General features: G+C 36.7%; 1 protein-coding gene across 4 annotated transcripts in view; it reads left to right on the forward strand.

Moving 5' to 3' along the window:
* Positions 1–13,919, forward strand: part of CTPS2 (CTP synthase 2) — a 63,023-nt gene that overhangs the window by 31,995 nt on the left and 17,109 nt on the right. For all 4 annotated transcript variants that reach the window (XM_027638276.1, XM_027638285.1, XM_027638293.1 and 1 more), the window contains exon 14: positions 13,055–13,151. In XM_027638276.1, the coding sequence (XP_027494077.1) occupies positions 13,055–13,151 (97 nt within the window). The remainder of the gene's footprint in view (positions 1–13,054; positions 13,152–13,919) is intronic.

The following is a 13,919-nucleotide window of genomic DNA, read 5'->3' on the forward strand; positions in this document are numbered from 1 at the left end:
ATCCGCTCCGCACAGTCACCTTCTATTGTCCATCAGATCCTAGTATTAAAAAGTCCTGATATCTAGCTATGAAGAATCTGGAATTATACATTTGAAAATAATGAAAATATGTGTATGAAAACACTTGGTGATTATTACATTGCAGGTAAAAGATAATTTAAATGTAATTAGTGATGGCTTCCTTTGAGACTGTCATTTGGCCTGGCTAATTAGAGAGAGCCTGTGCAGGAATCAGAGATATAACTTGCCGTGAAACTGTTAACATTGGTCTTCATTGATGAGAAGGAAGCCCAACAGTTGCCCAAGTCTGGGAAAAGTACCAAAGCCTCAGTATTGCTCAATCTGTAAACTGAAAAATTAGTTTTGACAAATCACAGCAGACATGCTGTGTCTGCAAATAAAACAGATCAGCGACCAGTGCCTTCTTGCACAGCTTGACTTGGTACAAAACTTTTTTGTCTTGTGGCAAAAAAATATTCTAATCTTTCTCAGAATAATCCATTTTAAGTAGAGATAATCAGAGTACTTGCAAGGTTTGTGTTGTCTTGCTGTTTCTCTTGCTGTGAGTGCAGAATTGTAAATGATACTACAAAGAAATTATATGAATTCTCTAACATCAAATAAATTACCATTTTTGAAACTCAGTATCATTAGCACCATTATGTGGTGAATATATTATCACCTTCTCACCCAGCTTAACTCATTTTTACCTGTATTTTCTGAGCTGAAACTTAAGTAAGGAGACATTTAATTGTCTCTGTCTTCTTGGAGGCATTAGAGAGCCAGTACTTAAGCGAACAACTGAAAAAGTTTCTAATAATTCTTTTGTCAGTGAATTTATTTTCTTCATTCCACCACGTCCTTGCAAACTCAACAAAACCTGAAGTTCAAGTGACAAGTAGCATTGATTAACTTTACAATGCTAGATTTTTCTCTTTAAATGAAAATGACTGAAAATAATTGTCTCAGTTATTGATTCCTTTTACAAGTTACTTCTCAAATATTTGGGGAGTGGGGGATAATTACTTGATATTTATATATTTAACTTAAAAATATTTGTGTTTCTTTATCTTCAGTTGAACATAGATTTATTTTTTATGAAGGGTTCCTTCTTGCTGTTAATAACCTGCTACTTTTTTTCTCTCTTAAGGTTTTCTTAATAAAGAAGGATTTTTCTAAATAGAGTTACATGTTACATTTTCAAAAAGATTTTAACCTTTCCAGTACTTGCATAAGGAATTATGTGTACTTTAATTGTAAATCAAATAAGGATATTTATGCTATGTACAAAACATTTTTCTGGATGAAGTGGATGTAGGTGAGTATCTGTCCATGTCTGGTTTAACAAGCAGAGAACATTTATTTAATAGAGGACTCTATGCCCAAGTCTGCCTTCATAATACTGCAATATATTTGAATAGTGTGTTACTTCAGGGTCAACTAGGGATGGTCTGGGGTGGTATATGTAGTGTTGGCAAAGAATGGATGTGAAAGGGACATTCAAAAAACTGTTTTTGTGCAAGCAAAACAACACTTTGTGTAAGAGAACAGCACTCTTACCTCATGGCTTAGATGAACATTTCAAGCTGCCACATGTTTTGGTGTGATTCTCCAGCTGGAATGTATTTGCCTCTGTATGTACTCTTGTCCCTACAGAGAGGAACACTCAACTGATTCCCTTAGATTACCTATCTGAAATTTACCCAGCTGAAGTTATATGGGGTGATTCCCACACACAGGGACTAAATCAGAAGTACTGTGGTTAACTAGTTCCTCACCATTGTCCTGTTTAGGAAGCTAAAATTGTAATTCTGATTAATGAAACAAAATAAATTTGGAAGGGGGTTGTCCAGATCCCTCAATGCTGTGATTATATCACTGAATATTAACACCTCCAAAACACCTTCTCCCACCCACCAGCCTCAAAAAAGCACCCACACAAATAAGCTTGCAGAAATTTTGTATTAAAAAAAAATAATTAAAAATTAGAGCACATAAAATAGATTGCCTGTTCACATATTTCTGCACAATTCTGATTCAACAGATTACTGCAGTTCATATGTTGAAAAAACTACATGAAATTACTTCCAATATTATGAAAGTAATTTCCGTAGAAGTTTCTTCTACCTATATAAATGACCCACTTGTATTAAAGCACTGGCCATGTTAGGAGCTCACCAGGGGAATGCATGATCATTAACTGCCTTGTTTCTGAAGTGTAGGAACAAGATTAGATGTCACTAAGTCCTGGTTCTGCTTGGTTAAACAAGTTGTATAATCTACCTTATTTTTCTCATATCAAATAGAGGTAATGAAACATACTTGTGTTTGTAAAGTGGCTTGATACCTGCAAAGGAAGGTCTGTGCAGAAGCTAAGGACTTCCACCCTTTTCGTAACAGCTTTATAGAGACCCAGAAGTGAGCACTGGAATTGAATGTGCTCCTAAAAGTGCATGGGCAAGAAAAAAATGACGAATTCAAATCAGTTGCATAGTTGTATTGGAGGGTGTATTTAATGAGATGCAAGTGGCCTGTTCATTATATTGTGAACTATTAATTTTTATTAAAAATAAAGGAAAAACTACTAACTAGAGTTTTATTTTTAATAAATACTCTGCCCCCCATCAAATTAATGTAATGGAAAAAATAATATGAAGAAGAAAAATACAGACCGTTCCCCAACTTTTTAATTATGAGATTTTCTGTTAAGTCTGTATTAATTTGCCTCCCATCTTTGACTTGTATGTGATAATAAGATGTTCCATATTGGGGAGTTAGGCACTGAACAGAGAACTGCATTTACAGTGGATTTGACCACAATTCACTGTAGACATGTGCTTTTTAGCTAAAAATTATTTCTCGTACTCTCTGACTTTTCATTCTGCCATTACAGACAAAACCAGGTAGAGGTAGAGGTGAAGGATAAAAATGCTTTTTGTATAGTCACCACTGATTACTTTTCCTTTGCGAGGTTGTAGCTGCTGTGTGTTGCTCTGTACGAGATGTAGCAGCTGTGCCAGTTGTGTATTGTGGGCCACTGTGCTGGGTGGTGACACAGCCTAGAACTTTTGCTGTGTGGCAATATCTTTTCGTTGCTTGGTAAACAGTTGTAGCATTTGAGTGGATCACTGCATTATCTGTTGGATTAATCTGTATCCAGCCACCCACACTTTTCACAGCGGGTGTCTCAAATTCTGCTGGGTGTGTCCAGCTGGTGACATGCTAATTAAATGACTGCTTGATCTGTGGTAGTGTAAAGTTGATGATTCTATAGATGTTACTTTCTTAGAAACGATACTGGTAAAATATTTCCTGTAGGCTTTCACCATTTCTCCTCCATTTCTCCTCCTCTCTGACCTTTTTGCTAATGGTTCTCCATATGCACACACACATCCTCTCTGCTTCTTTCTTCCTACTTCCTCATGTGTAGCTCTTCCTATTGGTTTATCTTTTGAAAGTGTGTACCGTGTTCACCCCTGAAAATGAATATGTAGGTTTGCAGCTCTGGTTTTATGATCAGTTAGCAAACAACTGCACAGGTATGTCTGTACTGTCATGCTAACTCTGGACCTCATACATGAATCCAGGTGTCCTAGTGCTGCTCACTGGTGCCTTGTGGGGGGAGGAAGCAATCAGCGTGTGAGCTCTGCTGATATTGGTAGAATGGGGACAACTGGGCAAGCCAGTTGTCTTTTTAAATGCTGTCTGAACTTGACCCCTGATACCTTATAAACGTAATTAAGGAAAGAAAATTCCAAAGAATTCTTGTAATTTGATGTTGAAGGGGATAGAGTTAATTTGCTGGGGGGGGGGGGGTATCTCAAGAAGCGCTGAATTAAATTATAATCTGGACATAATAAGGTTTTTGGAGGAGGCAGAACAGACAAAGTGAAACAGAAAGTATCCTGCTCAGAAGTAAAGACAATGTGGTTTCTCTGTGGAATAAAACAAAAAAAAAAAAATGGATTGTAGGTCATAAGTCTTTTACCAGAATTAAGGTTCTTCCAGTCAAGATGATTTTTGGCCAACTGAAGCTTCTCTGAGTGGAAGCAGGAAACTATTAATTGTAATGTAGGGCATGTGACTCAAAGCATCCTTGAAATGGCTGGCAGAGGTAATCAAGGTAATTAATCTCTTCTGTGATAATAATATAAATCATTTTGATTTTCTGAAGCTGATGTGTACTGGATTGGATAGATAGTAATGAAGATGCCGACCTAGTTTTTTGCAAGATAATCTAAGTGGTCAAAGTTGTATGTATCATTGTAATTATCATCCTGTGCTCTCTTTTGTTGTTGTTGTTTGTTGTGTTATAGTTTACAATAGAAAACCATAAGATTTAGGAAATCTTAGAATTAGAAGTCAGTGCCTCAATTACCCTTATATGATATCTGGCACTTGCTTTAGTTCTTCTAGTTCTCCAGCTGGAATAAGAAATGTTATGATGTATGCGTAGGGAAGGGAGGAGAATGCTTCCATGAGTCATTCTCCACTGCTGCTGTTGAATTCATGGGGGAAAGAAAATCCCATTGCTTTTTGCTGGAGAGCTTTCTAGGTGTCCATTCTGTATGCCTATTGAGATATCCAGCATTCAGATTGTTCTTTGTAATTTAGGAAAAGTTGCAGGCATGAAAGATCAGATAGGCCAGGGTACTTTTATTGTCTTAGGCATGCCATGGAAGACAAGAGTAGTAATTAACATTACAGTGATTGTGCCAGAGGCTTTCTGCCTAGAAATTGCCTGTTATAGTATGTCTGTTCTCCTCTTAGTCCATAAGATTAGCATTACTAGAATGTTTCAAATCAGTAAATGAAATGGGGGAACTACTAAGTAATGCAGTGGTCGACTTCATTTCATTTGGTAGCCTTGTTAAGGGGAATAAGTAGTAGAGGTGAGGGAACTGGCATGAGATTTAATCAGGAGTTTAACCAAACCAAAAGCTTTCAAAGAGGAAGAGAGAAGGAGGACAATACAAAGGTGCATATGAAATATTTCAAGATATCTGCATGGTGGATATGAATTGCTATTTAAACAGTAGAGGTGATCCTGCTTGCCTTCCAAAACCAGGCAAAAATGAGAACAAAGAAAAGAATGAGGTGGAAGTAGGAAGAAACATGACTATACTGTAAATTAGTATGAAAACTACTCTAGCCTTCATTATCTACCTTTCTTTATTATCCACATGTATTTTCATTTTTACTAAGTTACAGCTTAATGTAAAAGAAGACTTGAAAAGAAAATAGACTTGTGCATCAGAACAGATTGCTTCAGTTAAAGGTTACAGTGGTTGGCGTGAGCTGGTTGCTTTTGTGTAGTTTTGCAGAGTGGATTCAGCTTCTTGTTAAAAGAATCAAATTGGCACAAGATTTTGGCACTAGCTATAGAGCAACATTTACTTTCACAACTGCTTGCAGTTGTCTACAGCTTTAGTGGGATTTTTTTTCAAAGATACACAACCTGCAAAATATCTTGTAGCCATTTAACATGCTTGCTTAGCAGTGTCTTTAAAACATTTCAAGATATTTTCTCACCACTTTGTCTTTCCTTGGGATCTTGGATTGTATTATGTGGTTTTGTTCTTTGAAGTTAATACTTAAACACTAGGGAATTTTTTTTTAAGTATATAATTTTTCCTTCTATTCAGCTGATTTTCATAAAATATTCACCTGTCAGAGATACCAGTGTAGCCCAGCTAATAGAAAATTATCTTTTTAATGTAGAAATGTCAGATTTTAAATTCTTGTGTTCATTTCAAAAAGTGATCGATCAACCATTAAAGTTTATGGTCTGCCCCTGATCTTTGGGCATAATATGAAGCATGATGTCCTAATTGGATTGATTGGTACTGGGCTGCTTCTTACATATCTGTAGCAGAGAAATCCTTATGGAGCTAGAATCCTTTATTTCTGTTTCATTTGTTTACTCCAGATTCTAAACAAGGCATTTTCTTGTGTCAGTATCAACCAATGTGATTGTATAGTTTTGTCCTTAAGTTTAAAACCTCAAATTAATGAAATCTTAATCAGATGTACAGTAACTAAAACTAAAACTAGTTGGCGAAATCATCTCAACTGCTAGAAGTTATTAATCTCAGTCGAGCATGTGTTGTCAGATAATGTTAAAATTATTTATAAGGGTAAATCAAAAAGAGAATAAAGTAATTTCTCTTAAGACAGAGGTTAAACCACAAAAAATATAGATATATTTAGACTTTTATTCTTAAAATTGACATGGATTTCAAGCTCTAGATAGCATTTTCACTTCTTTCTTCTGTGAATAGAGCTCTTACTTGAAAACTTTGTCTCTTTTTCAACTTCAAAGTCCCTTACTTTTTTTTTCTATTCAAATAGCTATTCTTTTGATGGGATGCTTTTCCATATTCAATAAATAAAATAATTAGTCCATAGTTGTATTTTATTTCCATTGCTGCAACTTTTATGTTTTAGCAATTCAGTACAATTTCAGTAAATTTATGGCAAAAGTACCTCCACCCCTCTCTTGGCAGGTCTGAAAAAGGAGGAGAACTTTTAAAAAATAATTAGAAACAAATAGCTGTGGTTTGCTGATTAGCATGTGAGAGAGGTTACTTAAAAGAAGTCTTTCAGCTGACCCAGGACCTGTCCAGGGATTCCTTCTCAGCTCTGCAGTTAGCCGGGAAGTTTTGCACTACAACAAAAGTACCTTCTAACTAGAATAGAAATTAAAATAGGGCAATCTATAATTTTCTATTTGCTGCCTGCTTACTTTCTTTCTAAAAGAAATGACTCAGTACCAGATTGTCACTGGGCAGATCTGGAAGGTGAACAGGATGTCAGGATGATTGGTGACACCATTCTGTGAGACAGATCCGTGGTTGTAATCCAGGCAGTCTTTCTTACTCACAAGTCTGGTGGTGGTCTGATTACTTTTAGGGAAATGGGATGAAAAACTAATTCTCCTCATCCTCCTTTTGAGGATACTGATTTTTATGGCAGATGTACGGATGTTTTGTTATAGAATAGTGCAGATCATGGTACTGAGCATTGTCAGAAAGCTGATACCAGTAATTCTCAGTGAAGGTCTGGAGTAGTGACCCCTAGAAGTAAGCAGTTTTCCTGCTTACCTTCCTTGAAGTAAACAATTTTCCTTCTGCCTTGCTTGCTGAAGGTGGAGATAACTGATAACGAAGTGATTTGAACTAGCACTGCCACATTAATGAATGAGAAACGACTGCAACAGATGCTTGCTCATGCATAACTCAGGGTAGAGCAAGTACAGAACACTGGAGCATTTTGAGGATGAAACATCTGCGGTGCTTTATCTCTGCTAAAGACAATCTCGTGCCTCCTTGGCTGCTTTGGGTTGCTTATCTGATGGGGCTTGGATATAATAGTTCTCTGAGTGAGACACCATCAAGCATACTACTGTTTAAACAGTCTCAGGCCATAAGTGTTTGGTTATCCCTGTCCCACCTTTGTGGCTGGGATGTTTGATGAAGTGAGCACCAGGCTCTATCTCATTCTTTAAGTTCTTCCCTCTGCTTTAGGATGCTCAGAGACACAAACTTGCTTCATGCCTTCCTACTTCTGGCATACCTGATGCGGATTTAAGTGTGTTTGGTAAGGGCAGAATTTCACCTACTAGCAATTTCAGTTGGAGATTTCCCCTTCAAAGGTGGTGACAGAATTCTGATTTTTTAAAAGATCTGTGTGGTAGGAAGAAGGATTTCTCCTAGCTACAGATGTGGTGATCTTTCTGAAATTCAGTTATGGTCATTAATTATAATGTGAGCTGGAGCAATCCAAAGCTTGAGAACAGTCTTCCACTTTCTTTTTATTCAAGAGTGTGGCAAATCCTGCCCTCTGGGATTATGCCTCCATGACACAGCATGACTGGCACTCCAATGTATTTCTGTAGCCAGCACTGTCTTACCCTGTTCCTTTTGCTAACACTGAAACTTTCTCCTTAATTAACTCTTCAAGTTGATTCTGGGACATGTGTTTGGAATAACTAGAATAAGTTCTTAAAATGGTGTTAAGTAATATCTATATGGAGTTTGTGTATCAACATTTCCTTTAACTTCCTCAGTTCACTGCACTATACTTATGAGTGAACAAGCACTGTTAGAAAAGGATGTCACCCTTTATGACTTTTTCTGGAGAAAATGCTACAAAACATTCTGTACCAGAAATTCTGCTTATTCAGGCAAAATCCTTCTTAGAGAACTTTCAGACTTGAATGAATGCTGTAGGGTAGTTACTTAATTCTAGAATAGGAAACAACAAATCTCTGGAAAGGAGAGTTGCCCAAATTGGAAAGTAGTTGACAGTAGTATGCTATGGGATTTTAAGAGTTTAAGAAATTTCAACTAGTGTTTGCTGGAATGTTTGGATACTGTGCTATAGTTTAGTGAAGATAGTAGAGGACAAAACTTTTCAAGCTAGTTACTCATATCAGTATGTAACTGCATGAATCAGCTACTGATGGTTTCTTTTATCTTATACACGATGGTGGTCATCTTTTTAAAAACAAACATTACTTCATTCAGAGTAATGGAGCTCTGAATAGTCTGAAATCTGTAAGTGGTTTTGTGACAACTGATTCAGTCCTAGAGGGCCGAATGGTTTAAGTAGCTGGGTGAAAAGGGAGCAAGGGATTCAGACAGATGTAATCCTTGCACCCTCTTTCAGTAACTGAAAATGTTAAAACCTGTTTTATTAATGAAAAGGGAAAGTGTATCTTTTTGGTTTACTTGCCAAGTTGGAAGTTCTCAGTACCGCTCTTAGTGTTGCATCTGTCAACTTTTTCTTTAAAATATTTGTACTACTGTTTCTAAAATCTTAGTATAAACATCCTGTTTGTAAGTGTCTGGGTCTGTTTACTGATAAACTTGTGATTGATTGATCAGATCAAATATAACAAGTACTGACTAATGCTGCAGAGAAATGATGGAAGAGCCCATAAAAGGATTAGTTCCTTAAGTTTGGGTCTAGTCCTTGACAGTTTATGTTGCTGGATTTTTTTTTTCATAGTCATGTTCAGCAGGGGTTGGTATTCATCATTACCTGTCACTGTATTCCCTGCTCACACTGTCAACTTTTCCTCTGCACATCTCGTATGTGCCAAGTGTCTTAGAGCCTCTTTTCAGTGTTCAGTTAATCTTTAGGGTCTTGGCATCTCCTGATGCTTTGATCAGAACTTACATGTGTAGCAATTTATTTCAGCAGTCACAAATCTTTTGCTCACCAGTCAAGGGCAGAGTAAAAAGACAAAAGAAAAAACCCTCATAAAAACATGTTTTCAAAGCTGTCTTACTAATGAGTTGTTCAAATCAACTAATGCTCCCCTCCTTCCCCCACTCCCAAAAAAAGAAACCTGCAAAGAAAACCCAACCAGACACCCCCCACCACTCTCCACCTTCCTTCTGCCAAGGTAACCAGGGTAGATGTATTTCTCAAAATGGCATTGCGGGACATGAGGCAAAACAAAGATAAAATGTAATGGTCCTGGAATGATTGCTAAAATGATAGGTGTGGGGCTTTCAGGGCCTTGGTTGCTCTATGTTGAATGTCAGGGCTTGAAAGGTTTTCTAATTAGCTTTTATATGTTTTCTAACAACAATGAAACAATCCAAGCAGTAGATTCCTGAAAGAAGATTGCTGTTCATGGGTAGTTGAAGTCACTATTAATCAGTAACATGATTTAATACTGATCAGACTGTTTTATTTCTAGAACGTGCTTTGTGTTATGTTACAGTAATTCATTATTTATTTCATGTTGGCTGTCTGGTGTAAGACATGATCTCTGTGAAGTCCCTGCAGTGTCGGCAGTTTTCAAAGAATAGTAAGAATAATGCATAGTAAGAGCAGATTTATTCTGTGTCAGGAAGCATAAGATCTTTGAAAAATCTACTCAGTTTTGTAGTTGTTCAAAATGACCACAACTTGAAAGTTTATGTTTTTCTGATCAAATAAGTTCTGTAAAATATGTCAAAAAATTTCATTCATATGAGTTGCCTTTTTGATTCTCCTACTGTTCTTGGGCTGTAGAGCAGCAGTGCTACTTTGGTGTCAAAAACTTCTTTTACAGACTTTGTTGCAGTGAAATTTGTGTAATATACAAACACTGAGGGATGTGCTGTAATAGTTGCTGAAGTTCATCCGAGCCACAGAGTGTATCAAAAAGGAAGATCCAGAGTCACAGTAGGTCTGAGGTATTATTTCATAAGTAGCTCCTTTCCCCACCTGACAAATACAAAAATTATTATTTCAAGCCTTGTCTATTTCTTACTATTGTAAATCTAACAATTTGGGGGAAGATGAAAAGATGAAAACACACACAGTTAGTTGATGTTGAAACTCATCTGAATCTTCCCTGAAAGGCCATTTCTCCGGTGGAATTTTTATAGGGCTTGCAGCCTCATGTCAGGTTCTGACCCAAAGGGTGACAAAAGCCCTCAGCAGAGCAGGTGCAACTGTGTTTTCATTCCAGACTGTTATCTACAGCTTTAGTGAGGCTCACATGAATTCAGTCTTTGTTTTTTGCCCACTAAAAGAAGGAAGAGCTGAGAGTATGGCCATAACTTGTTTAAACTGATATGCTCTACTTAATGAACAGGAAACTATATATATGTTAATTGATGTTTCTGAATGCATTTAAGTGTAGTAAACTAGTGAAATCTGCTAAAGACTGCATAGACAGGTCCACTTCATTTGGAGCCAGTGTTTTGACTGAGGAGTTTAAAGAGCTGAGCAATGTCCTTCAAGAAGTTATTGTCCCATTCACTTTATCGTATCACCATGTTTCCTTCTGTTTATGGCATTACACTTTGAAGTGTTTTGATAGAATATCTTAGTACAGCAAATACTGAAAGGTGAAAATAGTGACTTTCTTTTTCTTTTTTTTTTCTTGAGCAAGAGAAGGGGTGAAACCCAGACAGCTGGGTATTACCATTATGCAGTTAGCAAAATTAGACCAAAACATCATGCCCCAAATTTTTAGGAATTAAAACCTAAAACTGATCGTGGAGGACAGTGTTCAGCTGCTTGAACTTCCTTGGAATGCTTGCATTCCTTGGGACTGAAGGAATGTCTAATCTTGACATTAGCCTCCAAACTTAAGAAAACTCAAACTAACAAACAAAGAAACCCACCTCACTGCTTTTCTTGTCAACTGCAAATACTCATTAAACAGCCCTTAAAGTGAAAATTTTGTAATTGGAAGAGCAGCATATACTCAAAATACTCAATAATTACTTTTTACCACTTCATCTTCTTTTAACAAGAGCCAGTAGCACATCTTTGAGGTTATCTGTAGTATGGGTGTAGGTAAGTAAATAACACCTCAAGGAAAACTTGTGTTTGATTTCAGAGGGTCAGAGTGTTTGACATACACACATAGTCTGATGTATACATTCTTACTGCTTCTGATAGCTGTGTTTTTTTGTGGCCACTGCTTCAGGAAAAAAGCAAAAATAAAGGGAAGGAAATAAAATCAGTTGATTAATATTTTTTTTTAAAGTAAGAAGAACTCAATGAATGGTTTTTTTATTTTTTTAATTCATGGTTTTTTTTTTTAGCTGAATGTGCTTCATAGTCCTCACCTTTGTGATCTGAGAGGTAATTAGAGGATTTGTAATATCCCACTGGTTTGATCACAACTCATGCTCATTACATTTTATAATGAGTATATAGCTTATAAATAACATTTTGAAGGTATAAGGTTATACAGAGATAATTACACAGCTGAAATGCATTGGCACAAGGCCAAAGGCTAAGCACTTTCCACCATCCCTCCTAAATTGAATAACTTCACTTTATGAAGTGTATCATCAGAAATTGTTTTCATTAGTCCCAGAGGGCAAATTAAGGTTAATAAAAATCCAATTCCAGATTACCCATATATGTGAATATTTGTATTTGTAGAACCTTTCTTTGTCAATTACATTCCTCACTGACTGTGTATATATGAATACAAATACATAGGTCAAAGCTTCAGCTCACATTTCTGCAATTTTGAACTGTTTTACCATTCTCTGAGACAGATCTCCTCTAAACTTGATTGTGAGACCCTGCAAGATTTTTCAAACTGAGCAAAACTAAGCACACTCCTTCTACTAAGCTGCCCTGAATCCCACTGTCCTGAGTTTCACTTGACCTGCATAGCATTCATTCAACCCATCTGCTTTGGTCCTCAAACCCAGTATTTGTATATTCTCTTCTTTAAATGTTGTGTTAAATAGCATAATCTTTATACTTCATAGAAAGTATTTTGTGAATTCTTTAGCAATCTCAGAAACCCTTTAGTAGAGGTGAATTGGGGGGTAGGCTTTTCCATTTCCCTGTGATAAATCAGTTACATGTGTAATCTGAATTAGCACATGCATATTGTTGTCACCTCTTTTCATACTCTGCTTTTACAAAATTATAGTCTTGTTACAAGTGTCTTCACTCTGCTATTGCATGCCCTCCACTTCTTCCTACTTTCCAAAAAAGAGGTCACCTTCTTACTTGATAAGACAACTGTTTCTGGCTCTCAGCATAGGAAAGAACATTGTGTATAAAGAATAATATAAGAAACGGCTGAGTGTACAGAAATATTTACCCAGGATAATCTTTCAGCCTCTAACATTGTGTGTTTGAGGGACTTCGTTTTTCAGAGATGGTGTCTTTAGCACTTGGTGGATATTTTTGGTCTATGAATTTATATACTCTTATAGCACAAAGAACAGCTTTGGGCAGAATTATTCTATTGCTAACATTTTGGTATATTTTTTAAAAGAAAGGGTTTTTTTCCACCCCAAAATTAAATTAAGAGATTAATAAGTTGCTTTTGTTGATCTTAACATTAAATGAAAAAGTCTTTCACCAATTAGTTAATATACTCAGTCTATTACAGTGCCATTATTGAAGAACAAAGCATTAGGAAAAACAAAGAGAATTAATAATTGGGAATGCTTGGTGAAAAACTATATAAAGTTGCCTTTTACAAATCTATGCAACCTGTTAGGCAATTGTTGTTTGGGGGTTTTTTATCTGGTGGATGAAACTATGTCTGAACAGCTTTTTTCTACAGGTTATTGACATGCCAGAACACAATCCTGGAGATATGGGGGGAACGATGAGGCTGGGGAAGAGGAGGACTGTTTTCAAAACAGAAAATTCTGTTTTAAGTAAGTAGTTTTTCTGCTGCTATGACTTGCCCTTTGGATTGGAGCTCTGTAACATGGAAAAGCAAAAATGTCAAAGCACATTTTTTTAAAGGACTATAAGCTCAAGCAAGCTGTTGGGTGACAACTTCCCTGAGCTTGTTCACTCTGATCCTGTTCCCATATACATTTACTGAGGACTGGAATGTAAAAAAGAAATGGGAGACATCTGTAATTCCCAGTGAAACTGTCAGTTAGAGTCCAATGCTTTAAATAAACAATGAGGAGAATGTTGAGATAACTGAAATACGTTTCATGGTAGTTTAATTCATTATATTTTTGGGAAAATCAGAGTGCTTTCTTCCTATTTTCTTTATGAGCTGATAAGATGTGTGAGCCGGGGCTTCTTATCCTACCCCTGAAGCTTTTTGGTAGAACTAACCCAAACTCCTGCCCCTTACACTCTTCCCAGACCTAAATGTTGCTTCCCTAGAGTTGCCAGTGCACCTCAGCCTCAAATGTCTTACGGCCTTGCTGCCTTAGTCCTTACCTTGTCTTGACAATGTTCTCTGGTAGCCAGGCCCTCCTTAACACCAGTCTCTGATCCAGCACTGCCCTAGGCCTAGCCCAGCCCTGGAAACAGTCTCATTTTGGGAAATTGAAGTAATACTCGTCTCATATTAATCAGCCCATTATACAGGAGTAATATAAATGATACTGTAAATGTGAAAAAAGTAGTTTCTTGTCCATTGATTACATATGGCCATATTTCTTATATTGCCCTGCGCCTGA

Source organism: Corapipo altera, unplaced genomic scaffold (genome assembly GCF_003945725.1).
Source record: "Corapipo altera isolate COAL_440 unplaced genomic scaffold, ASM394572v1 0, whole genome shotgun sequence".
Classification (NCBI taxonomy): Eukaryota; Metazoa; Chordata; class Aves; order Passeriformes; family Pipridae; genus Corapipo; species Corapipo altera.